The sequence below is a fragment of the Scyliorhinus torazame genome, chromosome 26 (genome assembly GCF_047496885.1).
Source record: "Scyliorhinus torazame isolate Kashiwa2021f chromosome 26, sScyTor2.1, whole genome shotgun sequence".
Taxonomy (NCBI): domain Eukaryota; kingdom Metazoa; phylum Chordata; class Chondrichthyes; order Carcharhiniformes; family Scyliorhinidae; genus Scyliorhinus; species Scyliorhinus torazame.
In genome coordinates this window covers 42,797,065-42,812,692 of record NC_092732.1, presented here as the reverse complement: position 1 = coordinate 42,812,692, position 15,628 = coordinate 42,797,065, and the positions used below count along the sequence as shown (strand labels likewise).

General features: G+C 66.1%; 1 protein-coding gene across 1 annotated transcript in view; it reads right to left on the bottom strand.

Moving 5' to 3' along the window:
• vps45 (vacuolar protein sorting 45 homolog) overlaps positions 1 to 15,628 on the bottom strand; it is an 87,018-nt gene that overhangs the window by 49,973 nt on the left and 21,417 nt on the right. The window contains 3 exon segments of the mRNA XM_072490669.1: positions 840 to 908; positions 1,698 to 1,777; positions 11,853 to 11,913. Of these exon segments, the coding sequence (XP_072346770.1) occupies positions 840 to 908; positions 1,698 to 1,777; positions 11,853 to 11,913 (210 nt within the window).

Sequence of the window (15,628 nt, the reverse complement as noted above, 5' to 3'; positions counted from 1 at the left end):
CCACACTGTCCCCATCAAACACTCCCAGGACAGGTACAGCACAGGGTTAGATAAAGAGTAAAGCTCCCTCTACACTGTCCCCATCAAACCCTCCCAGGACAGGTACAGCACGGGGTTAGATGCAGAGAAAAGCTCCCTCTACACTGTTCCCATCAAACACTCCCAGGACAGGTACAGCACGGGGTTAGATACAGAGAAAAGCTCCCTCTACACTGTCCCCATCAAACACTCCCAGGACAGGTACAGCACAGGGTTAGATACAGAGTAAAGCTCCCTCTACACTGTCCCCATCAAACACTCCCAGGACAGGTACAGCACGGGGTTAGATACAGAGTAAAGCTCCCTCTCCACTGTCCCCATCAAACATTCCCAGGACAGGTGCAGCACGGTGTTAGATACAGAGTAAAGCTCCCTCTACACTGTCCCCATCAAACACTCCCAGGACAGGTACAGCACGGGGTTAGATACAGAGTAAAGCTCCCTCTGCAGTGCTTTCCAGGCGGTGGGACAGATTGAAGGTCTGGGTGATAATGACAGGTCCATCGAGACGTTTCTGAACAGTTTCCTCCTGAGCGCTGCCCAGTAAACATTTAGACACGGCTGCTGTGAGATGGAGGAGGCGGCAAACGTGGGAGAAGCCATTACTCAGGCCACCCACTCTGCAGGTTTATTGCGTGGATCACCGCGCAGTGCCGATATACCGTACACATAGGACTAATCCAGGGAGAGAGATGCGATCCAAGACTGTTCAGCCAGATAATAACAGCAGGCAGATAAGTCGTCCACACACTGCTCATAAAAGACACGTCACTGTTATACCGCAGCCACGACCTGCTTACCAGAGCACAGCCATTGAGATTGAGGGAAAACACATGTGGACTGATAGCAATGAAATCTCCATAAAACTCCTGAAACGACAACAAGAGGAAAATTCAGAGCTTGCTTCCACAAAAACGTCTTGAAAACTGTCAAAAGCAATCAGAATCCGGTTGATACTGGAAAGCGCTGCGAGCACTCAGCACGTTATGGCAGGAGCACTGACTAGATATTTTCCAATTTAACGGGACCCCAGGCCAGTTGCAGAGGTCACATATTTCACCCCCTCAGGTCCACAGTCCACCCGTTAAGGGACACAACTGACTCAAAGAACAACGCAGCACAGGAACAGGCCCTTCGGCCCTCCAAGCCTGTGCTGACCATGGTGCCTGCTTAAACTAAAACCGCCGGCACTTCCTGGGTCCGTATCCTTCCATTCCCACCCTATTCATATATTTGTCTAGATGTCCCTTAAATGTCGCTATCGTACCGGCTCCCACCCCCTCCCCAGGCAGCGCGTTCCAGATATTTACCACCCTGTGTGTAAGAAGCTTGCCTCGCACATCTGTCTGAACTTTTCCCCACGCAATTTAAACCCATGTCCCCTCGTCCCAGACTCTCCGACCCTGGGCAAGAGCATCTATCCACTCTGTCTATGCCCCTCATAATTTTGTAGACCTCTATCAGGTCGCCTCTCAACCTCCGTCGTTCCAGTGAGAATAGACCGAGTTTATCCAACCTCTCCTCATAGCTAATGCCCTCCATACCAGGCAACAACCCAGTAAATCTCTTCTGCACCCTCTCTAAAGCCTCCACACCCTTCTGGTAGTGCGGCGACCAGAATTGTGCGCAATATTCCAAGTGAGGCCCAACTAACTCACCTGAACTTCAGAAACTACCTCCTGCTCATCAGCCTCTGCCAGGGTCTTAATATCGCTCTTGCTGATCACATTACTGAAATCTGTGGGGAGTTAGAGACACGGTTAGTTTGGAGCATCATTGGTAAGTGGAGACGCTTTCACCAGGATTCTAGAGGCAGTAACCTCAGGCACGGCAGCAAGCTGTCCAGGGCTGCCCCCCCCCTCACTGCGGTAACCCTCCCCTCCCTCACTGCGGTAACCCTCCCTCACTGCGGTAACCCTCCCCCTCCCTCACTGCGGTAACCCCCCCCTCACTGCGGTAACCCTCCCCCTCCCTCACTGCGGTAACCCCCCCCCCTCACTGCGGTAACCCCCCCCCCTCACTGCGGTAACCCCCCCCCTCACTGCGGTAACCCCCCCCCTCACTGCGGTAACCCCAATCTCCTCCCCCCCCCTCACTGCGGTAACCCCAACCCCCCCCCTACCTCACTGCGGTAACCCCCCCCCCCCCTCACTGCGGTAACCCCAATCTCCACCCCCCCCACACTGCGGTAACCCCCCCCTCACTGCGGTAACCCCAACCCCCCCCCCCCTCACTGCGGTAACCCCCCCCCCCCTCACTGCGGTAACCCCCCCCCTCACTGCGGTAACCCCAATCTCCTCCCCCCCCCTCACTGCGGTAACACCAACCCCCCCCACCTCACTGCGGTAACCCCCCCCCCCCTCACTGCGGTAACCCCAATCTCCCCCCCCCCCCCAACTGCGGTAACCCCCCCCCCCCCTCACTGCGGTAACCCCAATCTCCACCCCCCCCCCACACTGCGGTAACCCCAACCCCCCCCCCACCTCACTGCGGTAACCCCAGCCCCCCCCCACCTCACTGCGGTAAACCCAATCTCCCCCCCCCCACACTGCGGTAACCCCAATCTCCACCCCCCCCAACTGCGGTAACCCCAATCTCCACCCCCCCCACACTGCGGTAACCCCAGCCCCCCCCCCCCCACACTGCGGTAACCCCAACCCCCCCCCCACCTCACTGCGGTAACCCCAGCCCCCCCCCCCACACTGCGGTAACCCCAACCCCCCCCACCTCACTGCGGTAACCCCAATCTCCTCCCCCCCCCCACCTCACTGCGGTAACCCCCCCCCCCTCACTGCGGTAACCCCAATCTCCACCCCCCCCCCCCACTGCGGTAACCCCAACCCCCCCCCCCTCACTGCGGTAACCCCCCCCCCCTCACTGCGGTAACCCCAATCTCCACCCCCCCCCTCACTGCGGTAACCCCAAACCCCCCCCACCTCACTGTGGTAACCCCCCCCCTCACTGCGGTAACCCCAATCTCCTCCCCCCCCCCCCCTCACTGCGGTAACCCCCCCCCTCACTGCGGTAACCCCAAACCCCCCCCCACCTCACTGTGGTAACCCCCCCCCTCACTGCGGTAACCCCAATCTCCTCCCCCCCGCCCCCCTCACTGCGGTAACCCCAATCTCCTCCCCCCCGCCCCCCTCACTGCGGTAACCCCAATCTCCTCCCCCCCCCCTCACTGCGGTAACCCCAACACCCCCCCCCACCTCACTGCGGTAACCCCAACCCCCCCCCCCCACCTCACTGCGGTAACCCCAATCTCCTCCCCCCCCCCTCACTGCGGTAACCCCAATCTCCCCCCGCCCCAAAACTGCGGTAACCCCAACACCCCCCCCACCTCACTGCGGTAACCCCAAACCCCCCCCACCTCACTGTGGTAACCCCCCCCCTCACTGCGGTAACCCCAATCTCCTCCCCCCCCCCCCTCACTGCGGTAACCCCCCCCCCTCACTGCGGTAACCCCAATCTCCTCACCCCCGCCCCCTCACTGCGGTAACCCCAATCTCCCCCCCCCCCCTCACTGCGGTAACCCCAACACCCCCCCCACCTCACTGCGGTAACCCCAACCCCCCCTCACTGCGGTAACCCCAACACCCCCCCCACCTCACTGCGGTAACCCCAATCTCCCCCCGCCCCCCAAACTGCGGTAACCCCAATCTCCTCCCCCCCGCCCCCCTCACTGCGGTAACCCCAATCTCCCCCCGCCCCCCAAACTGCGGTAACCCCAATCTCCTCCCCCCCGCCCCCCTCACTGCGGTAACCCCAATCTCCTCCCCCCGCCCCCCTCACTGCAGTAACCCCAATCTCCTCCCCCCCGCCCCCCTCACTGCGGTAACCCCAACACCCCCCCCACCTCACTGCAGTAACCCCAATCTCCTCCCCCCCGCCCCCCTCACTGCGGTAACCCCAACACCCCCCCCACCTCACTGCGGTAACCCCAAACCCCCCCCACCTCACTGTGGTAACCCCCCCCCCCCCTCACTGCGGTAACCCCAATCTCCTCCCCCCCGCCCCCCTCACTGCGGTAACCCCAACCCCCCCCCCACCTCACTGCGGTAACCCCAACCCCCCCCCCCACCTCACTGCGGTAACCCCAACCCCCCCCCCACCTCACTGCGGTAACCCCAACCCCCCCCCACCTCACTGCGGTAACCCCAATCTCCTCCCCCCCCCCCCCCAACTGCGGTAACCCCCCCCCCCTCACTGCGGTAACCCCAATCTCCACCCCCCCCTCACTGCGGTAACCCCCCCCCCTCACTGCGGTAACCCACCCCCCCTCACTGCGGTAACCCCAATCTCTCCCCCTCCCCACCCCCCCCCCCAACTGCGGTAACCCCCCCCCCTCACTGCGGTAACCCCCCCCCCCTCACTGCGGTAACCCCAACCCCGCCCCCTCTCACTGCGGTAACCCCCCCCCTCACTGCGGTAACCCCAATCTCCTCCCCCCCGCCCCCCTCACTGCGGTAACCCCAATCTCCTCCCCCCCCCAACTGCGGTAAGCCCCCCCCACCCCAAACTGTGGTAACCCCAACCCCCCCCCCCCTCACTGCGGTAACCCCTCCCCTCACTGCGGTAACCACCCCTCCCCTCACTGCAGTAACCCCAATCTCCCCCCCCTCACTGCGGTAACCCCTCCCCTCACTGCGGTAACCCCTCCCCTCACTGCGGTAACCACCCCTCCCCTCACTGCAGTAACCCCAATCTCCCCCCCCCTCACTGCGGTAACCCCAACCGCCCCCCCCCCCTCACTGCGGTAACCCAAATCTCCTCCCCCCCCCCCCCCCAACTGCGGTAACCCCTCCCCTCACTGCGGTAACCCCTCCCCTCATTGCGGTAACCACCCCTCCCCTCACTGCAGTAACCCCAATCTCCCCGCCCCCTCTCACTGCGGTAACCCAAATCTCCTCCCCCCCCCCCCAACTGCGGTAACCCCCCCCTCACTGCGGTAACCCCAATCTCCTCCCCCCCCCCAACTGCGGTAACCCCCCCCTCACTGCGGTAACCCCAATCTCCTCCCCCCCGCCCCCCTCACTGCGGTAACCCCAATCTCCCCCCCCCCAACTGCAGTAACACCCCACCCCCTCACTGCGGTAACCCCAATCTCCTTCCCCCCCCCCCCCAACTGCGGTAACCCCAATCTACTCCCCCCCCACCAACTGCGGTAACCCCCCCCCCCTCACTGCGGTAACCCCAACCCCCCCCCTCACTGCGGTAACCCCAACCCCCCCCCTCACTGCGGTAACCGCAACCCCCCCCCCACCTCACTGCGGTAACCCCAACCCCCCCCCCCGTTCACTGCGGTAACCCCCCCCCCCCTCACTGCGGTAACCCCTCCCCTCACTGCGGTAACCCCCCCCCCACTCACTGCGGTAACCCCTCCGCTCACTGCGGTAACCCCAACCCCCCCCCCCTCACTGCGGTAACCCCAACCCCCCCCTCTCACTGCGGTAACCCCAATCTCCCCCCCCCCAACTGCGGTAACCCCCCACCCCCCTCACTGCAGTAACCCCAATCTCCCCCCCCTCCCTCACTGCGGTAACATCCCCCCCCTCACTGCAGTAACCCCCCCCCCCTCACTGCGGTAACCCCAACCCCCCCCCTCACTGCGGTAACCCCCCCCCCCTCACTGCGGTAACCCCAACCCCCCCCCCACACTGCGGTAACCCCAACCCCCCCCCACCTCACTGCGGTAACCCCAGCCCCCCCCCCCACACTGCGGTAACCCCAACCCCCCCCACCTCACTGCGGTAACCCCAATCTCCTCCCCCCCCCCACCTCACTGCGGTAACCCCCCCCCCCTCACTGCGGTAACCCCAATCTCCACCCCCCCCCCCCCACTGCGGTAACCCCAACCCCCCCCCCCCTCACTGCGGTAACCCCCCCCCCTCACTGCGGTAACCCCAATCTCCACCCCCCCCCTCACTGCGGTAACCCCAAACCCCCCCCACCTCACTGTGGTAACCCCCCCCCTCACTGCGGTAACCCCAATCTCCTCCCCCCCCCCCCCTCACTGCGGTAACCCCCCCCCTCACTGCGGTAACCCCAAACCCCCCCCACCTCACTGTGGTAACCCCCCCCCCTCACTGCGGTAACCCCAATCTCCTCCCCCCCGCCCCCCTCACTGCGGTAACCCCAATCTCCTCCCCCCCCGCCCCCCTCACTGCGGTAACCCCAATCTCCTCCCCCCCCCCTCACTGCGGTAACCCCAACACCCCCCCCCACCTCACTGCGGTAACCCCAACCCCCCCCCCCACCTCACTGCGGTAACCCCAATCTCCTCCCCCCCCCCTCACTGCGGTAACCCCAATCTCCCCCCGCCCCAAAACTGCGGTAACCCCAACACCCCCCCCACCTCACTGCGGTAACCCCAAACCCCCCCCACCTCACTGTGGTAACCCCCCCCCTCACTGCGGTAACCCCAATCTCCTCCCCCCCCCCCCCTCACTGCGGTAACCCCCCCCCCTCACTGCGGTAACCCCAATCTCCTCACCCCCGCCCCCTCACTGCGGTAACCCCAATCTCCCCCCCCCCCCTCACTGCGGTAACCCCAACACCCCCCCCACCTCACTGCGGTAACCCCAACCCCCCCTCACTGCGGTAACCCCAACACCCCCCCCACCTCACTGCGGTAACCCCAATCTCCCCCCGCCCCCCAAACTGCGGTAACCCCAATCTCCTCCCCCCCGCCCCCCTCACTGCGGTAACCCCAATCTCCCCCCGCCCCCCAAACTGCGGTAACCCCAATCTCCTCCCCCCCGCCCCCCTCACTGCGGTAACCCCAATCTCCTCCCCCCGCCCCCCTCACTGCAGTAACCCCAATCTCCTCCCCCCCGCCCCCCTCACTGCGGTAACCCCAACACCCCCCCCACCTCACTGCAGTAACCCCAATCTCCTCCCCCCCGCCCCCCTCACTGCGGTAACCCCAACACCCCCCCCACCTCACTGCGGTAACCCCAAACCCCCCCCACCTCACTGTGGTAACCCCCCCCCCCCTCACTGCGGTAACCCCAATCTCCTCCCCCCCGCCCCCCTCACTGCGGTAACCCCAACCCCCCCCCCACCTCACTGCGGTAACCCCAACCCCCCCCCCCACCTCACTGCGGTAACCCCAACCCCCCCCCCACCTCACTGCGGTAACCCCAACCCCCCCCCACCTCACTGCGGTAACCCCAATCTCCTCCCCCCCCCCCCCAACTGCGGTAACCCCCCCCCCCTCACTGCGGTAACCCCAATCTCCACCCCCCCCTCACTGCGGTAACCCCCCCCCCTCACTGCGGTAACCCACCCCCCCTCACTGCGGTAACCCCAATCTCTCCCCCTCCCCACCCCCCCCCCCAACTGCGGTAACCCCCCCCCCTCACTGCGGTAACCCCCCCCCCTCACTGCGGTAACCCCAACCCCGCCCCCTCTCACTGCGGTAACCCCCCCCCTCACTGCGGTAACCCCAATCTCCTCCCCCCCGCCCCCCTCACTGCGGTAACCCCAATCTCCTCCCCCCCCCAACTGCGGTAAGCCCCCCCCACCCCAAACTGTGGTAACCCCAACCCCCCCCCCCCTCACTGCGGTAACCCCTCCCCTCACTGCGGTAACCACCCCTCCCCTCACTGCAGTAACCCCAATCTCCCCCCCCTCACTGCGGTAACCCCTCCCCTCACTGCGGTAACCCCTCCCCTCACTGCGGTAACCACCCCTCCCCTCACTGCAGTAACCCCAATCTCCCCCCCCCTCACTGCGGTAACCCCAACCGCCCCCCCCCCCCTCACTGCGGTAACCCAAATCTCCTCCCCCCCCCCCCCCCCAACTGCGGTAACCCCTCCCCTCACTGCGGTAACCCCTCCCCTCATTGCGGTAACCACCCCTCCCCTCACTGCAGTAACCCCAATCTCCCCGCCCCCTCTCACTGCGGTAACCCAAATCTCCTCCCCCCCCCCCCAACTGCGGTAACCCCCCCCTCACTGCGGTAACCCCAATCTCCTCCCCCCCCCCAACTGCGGTAACCCCCCCCTCACTGCGGTAACCCCAATCTCCTCCCCCCCGCCCCCCTCACTGCGGTAACCCCAATCTCCCCCCCCCCAACTGCAGTAACACCCCACCCCCTCACTGCGGTAACCCCAATCTCCTTCCCCCCCCCCCCCCAACTGCGGTAACCCCAATCTACTCCCCCCCCCACCAACTGCGGTAACCCCCCCCCCCTCACTGCGGTAACCCCAACCCCCCCCCCTCACTGCGGTAACCCCAACCCCCCCCCTCACTGCGGTAACCGCAACCCCCCCCCCCACCTCACTGCGGTAACCCCAACCCCCCCCCCCGTTCACTGCGGTAACCCCCCCCCCCTCACTGCGGTAACCCCTCCCCTCACTGCGGTAACCCCCCCCCCACTCACTGCGGTAACCCCTCCGCTCACTGCGGTAACCCCAACCCCCCCCCCTCACTGCGGTAACCCCAACCCCCCCCTCTCACTGCGGTAACCCCAATCTCCCCCCCCCCAACTGCGGTAACCCCCCACCCCCCTCACTGCAGTAACCCCAATCTCCCCCCCCTCCCTCACTGCGGTAACATCCCCCCCCTCACTGCAGTAACCCCCCCCCCCTCACTGCGGTAACCCCAACCCCCCCCCTCACTGCGGTAACCCCCCCCCCTCACTGCGGTAACCCCAACCCCCCCTCACTGCAGTAACCCCAACCCCCCCCCCCTCACTGCGGTAACCCCAACCCCCCCTCACTGCAGTAACCCCAACCCCCCCCCTCTCACTGCGGTAACCCCAACCCCCCCTCACTGCAGTAACCCCAACCCCCCCCCCTCACTGCAGTAACCCCACCCCCCCCCCCCTCTCACTGCGGTAACCCCCCCTCACTGCGGTTACCCCCACCCCCTCACTGCGGTAACCCCAATCTCCCCCCCCTCACTGCGGTAACGCCCCCCCCCTCACTGCGGTAACCCCAACCTCCCCCCCCCCCTACTGCGGTAACCCCCCCCCTCACTGCAGTAACCCCAACCCCCCCCCCCTCTCACTGCGGTAACGCCCCCCCTCACTGCGGTAACCCCCCCCCTCACTGCGGTAACCCCCCCCCCCTCACTGCGGTAACCCCAACCTCCCCCCCCCCCTCACTGCGGTAACCCCCCCCCCCTCACTGCAGTAACCCCAGCCCCCCCCCCCTCACTGCGGTAACCCCCCCCCCCCTCACTGCGGTAACCCCAACCTCCCCCCCCCCCCTCACTGCGGTAACCCCCCCCCCCTCACTGCAGTAACCCCAGCCCCCCCCCCTCTCACTGCGGTAACCACCACCCCCCTCACTGCAGTAACCCCAACACCCCCCCCTCTCACTGCGGTAACCCCCCCCTCACAGCAGTAACCCCAACCCCCCCCCCTCACTGCGGTAACCCCCCCCCTCACTGCGGTAACCCCCCCCGCTCACTGCGGTAATGCCCCCCACTCACTGCGGTAACCCCCCCCCCTCACTGCGGTAACCGCCCCCCCTCACTGCGGTAACCCCGACCCCCCCCCTTTACGGCGGTAACCCCGACCCCCCCCCCCTTCACTGCGGTAACCCCAACCCCCCCCCTTCACTGCGGTAACCCCAACCCCCTCACTGCGGTAACCCCCCCCCCTCACTGCGGTAACCCCCCCCCCTCACTGCGGTAACCCCAACCTCCCCCCCCCCTCACTGCGGTAACCCCCCCCCCCTCACTGCAGTAACCCCAGCCCCCCCCCCTCTCACTGCGGTAACCACCACCCCCCTCACTGCAGTAACCCCAACACCCCCCCCTCTCACTGCGGTAACCCCCCCCCTCACAGCAGTAACCCCAACCCCCCCCCCCTCACTGCGGTAACCCCCCCCCTCACTGCGGTAACCCCCCCCGCTCACTGCGGTAATGCCCCCCACTCACTGCGGTAACCCCCCCCCCTCACTGCGGTAACCGCCCCCCCTCACTGCGGTAACCCCGACCCCCCCCCTTTACTGCGGTAACCCCGACCCCCCCCCTTCACTGCGGTAACCCCAACCCCCCCCCTTCACTGCGGTAACCCCAACCCCCTCACTGCGGTAACCCCCCCCCCTCACTGCGGTAACCCCAAACCCCCCCCTTCACTGCGGTAACCCCCCCCCTTCACTGCGGTAACCCCAACCCCCCCCCCTTCACTGCGGTAACCCCAACCCCCTCACTGCGGTAACGCCCCCCCCTCACTGCGGTAACCCCAACCTCCCCCCCCCCCCTCACTGCGGTAACCCCCCCCCCTCACTGCAGTAACCCCAACCCCCCCCCCTCTCACTGCGGTAACCCCCCCTCACTGCGGTAACCCCCACCCCCTCACTGCGGTAACCCCAATCTCCCCACCCCCTCACTGCGGTAACGCCCCCCTCTCACTGCGGTAACCACCACCCCCCTCACTGCAATAACGCCCCCCCTCACTGCGGTAACCCCAACCTCCCCACCCCCTCACTGCGGTAACGCCCCCCTCTCACTGCGGTAACCACCACCCCCCTCACTGCAGTAACCCCAACACCCCCCCCTCTCACTGCGGTAACCCCCCCCTCACAGCAGTAACCCCAACCCCCCCCCCCTCACTGCGGTAACCCCCCCCGCTCACTGCGGTAATGCCCCCCACTCACTGCGGTAACCCCCCCCCCTCACTGCGGTAACCGCCCCCCCTCACTGCGGTAACCCCGACCCCCCCCCTTTACTGCGGTAACCCCGACCCCCCCCCTTCACTGCGGTAACCCCAACCCCCCCCCTTCACTGCGGTAACCCCAACCCCCTCACTGCGGTAACCCCCCCCCCTCACTGCGGTAACCCCAAACCCCCCCCTTCACTGCGGTAACCCCCCCCCTTCACTGCGGTAACCCCAACCCCCCCCCCTTCACTGCGGTAACCCCAACCCCCTCACTGCGGTAACGCCCCCCCCTCACTGCGGTAACCCCAACCTCCCCCCCCCCCCCTCACTGCGGTAACCCCCCCCCCTCACTGCAGTAACCCCAACCCCCCCCCCTCTCACTGCGGTAACCCCCCCTCACTGCGGTAACCCCCACCCCCTCACTGCGGTAACCCCAATCTCCCCACCCCCTCACTGCGGTAACGCCCCCCTCTCACTGCGGTAACCACCACCCCCCTCACTGCAATAACGCCCCCCCTCACTGCGGTAACCCCAACCTCCCCACCCCCTCACTGCGGTAACGCCCCCCTCTCACTGCGGTAACCACCACCCCCCTCACTGCAGTAACCCCAACACCCCCCCCTCTCACTGCGGTAACCCCCCCCTCACAGCAGTAACCCCAACCCCCCCCCCTCACTGCGGTAACCCCCCCCCTCACTGCGGTAACCCCCCCCGCTCACTGCGGTAATGCCCCCCACTCACTGCGGTAACCCTGACCCCCCCCCTTTACTGCGGTAACCCCGACCCCCCCCCCCCTTCACTGCGGTAACCCCAACCCCCCCCCTTTACTGCGGTAACCCCGACCCCCCCCCCCTTCACTGCGGTAACCCCAACCCCCCCCCCTTCACTGCGGTAACCCCAACCCCCCCCCCTTCACTGCGGTAACCCCCCCCCCTCACTGCGGTAACCCCCCCCCTCACTGCGGTAACCCCAAACCCCCCCCTTCACTGCGGTAACCCCAACCCCCTCACTGCGGTAACCCCCCCCCTCACTGCGGTAACCCCCCCTGCCTCGCTGCGGTAACACCCCCCCCTCGCTGCGGTAACCCCCCCCCCCTCACTGCGGTGTGGAGCACAGAGGATGCCCCTCCCCACCCACATTGGTTACGGAGCTGTTCGGACAGCTCTCGGAGTCGGCAACATGATCGTCCCGTACTCACAAATAAAAAACAGGCCGTACTTGGGTCTACGCAGCTCCTGGATCAGAAATTCAACGTTCTCCTGGAAAAGACAACAATTACAGGAGCAAATGCAAAGATTTTGTCCGGTGATCTGAACCGTTTCACGGTCATACCCTCACCTCACCCTCAACCACAGCCATACCCGCACCTCACCCTCAACCACAGCCATACCCGCACCTCACCCTCAACCACAGCTATACCCGCACCTCACCCCCAACCACAGCCGTACCCGCACCTCACCCCCAACCACAGCCATACCCGCACCTCACCCCCAACCACAGCTATACCCGCACCTCACCCCCAACCACAGCCGTACCCGCACCTCACCCCCAACCACAGCCGTACCCGCACCTCACCCCCAACCAGAGCCATACCCGCACCTCACCCCCAACCACAGCTATACCCGCACCTCACCCCCAACCACAGCCATACCCGCACCTCACCCCCAACCACAGCTATACCCGCACCTCACCCCCAACCACAGCCGTACCCGCACCTCACCCCCAACCACAGCCGTACCCGCACCTCACCCCCAACCAGAGCCATACCCGCACCTCACCCCCAACCACAGCTATACCCGCACCTCACCCCCAACCACAGCCATACCCGCACCTCACCCCAACCACAGCCATACCCGCACCTCACCCCCAACCACAGCCGTAACCGCACCTCACCCCCAACCACAGCCGTACCCGCACCTCACCCCCAACCACAGTCATACCCGCACCTCACCCCCAACCACAGCTATACCCGCACCTCACCCCCAACCACAGCTATACCCGCACCTCACCCCCAACCACAGCCGTACCCGCACCTCACCCCCAACCACAGCCATACCCGCACCTCACCCCCAACCACAGCTATACCCGCACCTCACCCCAACCACAGCCACACCCGCACCTCACCCCCAACCACAGCCGTACCCGCACCTCACCCCCAACCACAGCCACACCCGCACCTCACCCCCAACCACAGCCGTACCCGCACCTCACCCCCAACCACAGCCATACCCGCACCTCACCCCAACCACAGCTATACCCGCACCTCACCCCCAACCACAGCCGTACCCGCACCTCACCCCCAACCACAGCCGTACCCGCACCTCACCCCAACCACAGCCGTACCCGCACCTCACCCCCAACCACAGCCGTACCCGCACCTCACCCCCAACCACAGCCGTACCCGCACCTCACCCCCAACCAGAGCTATACCCGCACCTCACCCCCAACCACAGCCATACCCGCACCTCACCCCCAATCACAGCCGTACCCGCACCTCACCCCCAACCACAGCTATACCCGCACCTCACCCCCAACCACAGCCGTACCCGCACCTCACCCCCAACCACAGCCATACCCGCACCTCACCCACAACCACAGCCATACCCGCACCTCACCCCCAACCAGAGCCGTACCCGCACCTCACCCCCAACCACAGCCGTACCCGCACCTCACCCCCAACCACACCTCACCCCCAACCACAGCTATACCCGCACCTCACCCCCAACCACAGCAATACCCGCACCTCACCCCCAACCACAGCCGTACCCGCACCTCACCCCCAACCACAGCCGTACCCGCACCTCACCCCCAACCACAGCCATACCCGCACCTCACCCCCAACCACAGCCATACCCGCACCTCACCCCCAACCACAGCCGTACCCGCACCTCACCCCCAACCACAGCCGCACCTCACCCCCAACCACAGCTATACCCGCACCTCACCCCAACCACAGCCATACCCGCACCTCACCCCCAACCAGAGCCACACCCGCACCTCACCCCCAACCACAGCTATACCCGCACCTCACCCCCAACCACAGCCGTACCCGCACCTCACCCCCAACCACAGCCATACCCGCACCTCACCCCCAACCAGAGCCACACCCGCAACTCACCCCCAACCACAGCCTTACCCGCACCTCACCCCCAACCAGAGCCACACCCGCACCTCACCCCCAACCACAGCCGTACCCGCACCTCACCCCCAACCACAGCCGTACCCGCACCTCACCCCCAACCACAGCCGTACCCGCACCTCACCCCCAACCACAGCCGTACCCGCACCTCACCCCCAACCACAGCCGTACCCGCACCTCACCCCCAACCAGAGCCACACCCGCACCTCACCCCCAACCACAGCCTTACCCGCACCTCACCCCCAACCAGAGCCACACCCGCACCTCACCCCCAACCACAGCCATACCCGCACCTCACCCCCAACCACAGCCATACCCGCACCTCACCCCCAACCACAGCCGTACCCGCACCTCACCCCCAACCACAGCCGCACCTCACCCCCAACCACAGCCGTACCCGCACCTCACCCCCAACCACAGCCGTACCCGCACCTCACCCCCAACCAGAGCCACACCCGCACCTCACCCCCAACCACAGCCGTACCCGCACCTCACCCCCAACCACAGCCGTACCCGCACCTCACCCCCAACCACAGCCGTACCCGCACCTCACCCCCAACCACAGCTATACCCGCACCTCACCCCCAACCACAGCCTTACCCGCACCTCACCCCCAACCAGAGCCACACCCGCACCTCACCCCCAACCACAGCCGTACCCGCACCTCACCCCCAACCACAGCCGTACCCGCACCTCACCCCCAACCACAGCCGTACCCGCACCTCACCCCCAACCACAGCCGTACCCGCACCTCACCCCCAACCACAGCCGTACCCGCACCTCACCCCCAACCACAGCCGTACCCGCACCTCACCCCCAACCACAGCGATACCCGCACCTCACCCCCAACCACAGCCATACCCGCACCTCACCCCCAACCACAGCCTTACCCGCACCTCACCCCCAACCACAGCCGTACCCGCACCTCACCCCCACCACAGCCGTACCCGCACCTCACCCCCAACCACAGCCGTAACCGCACCTCACCCCCAACCACAGCCGTACCCGCACCTCACCCCCAACCACAGCTATACCCGCACCTCACCCCCAACCACAGCTATACCCGCACCTCACCCCCAACCACAGCCATGCCCGCACCTCACCCCCAACCACAGCCGTACCCCAACCACAGCCGTACCCACACCTCACCCCCAACCACACCCGCACCTCACCCCCAACCACAGCCGTAACCGCACCTCACCCCCAACCACAGCCGTAACCGCACCTCACCCCCAACCACAGCCGTACCCGCACCTCACCCCCAACCACAGCCATACCCGCACCTCACCCCCAACCACAGCCTTACCCGCACCTCACCCCCAACCACAGCCGTACCCGCACCTCACCCCCACCACAGCCGTACCCGCACCTCACCCCCAACCACAGCCGTAACCGCACCTCACCCCCAACCACAGCCGTACCCGCACCTCACCCCCAACCACAGCCGTACCCGCACCTCACCCCCAACCAGAGCCACACCCGCACCTCACCCCCAACCACAGCCGTACCCGCACCTCACCCCCAACCACAGCCGTACCCGCACCTCACCCCCAACCACAGCTATACCCGCACCTCACCCCCAACCACAGCCGTAACCGCACCTCACCCCCAACCACAGCCGTACCCCAACCACAGCCGTACCCACACCTCACCCCCAACCACACCCGCACCTCACCCCCAACCACAGCCGTAACCGCACCTCACCCCCAACCACAGCCGTAACCGCACCTCACCCCCAACCACAGCCGTACCCGCACCTCACCCCAACCACAGCCGTACCCGCACCTCACCCCCAACCACAGCCGTACCCGCACCTCACCCCCAACCACAGCCGT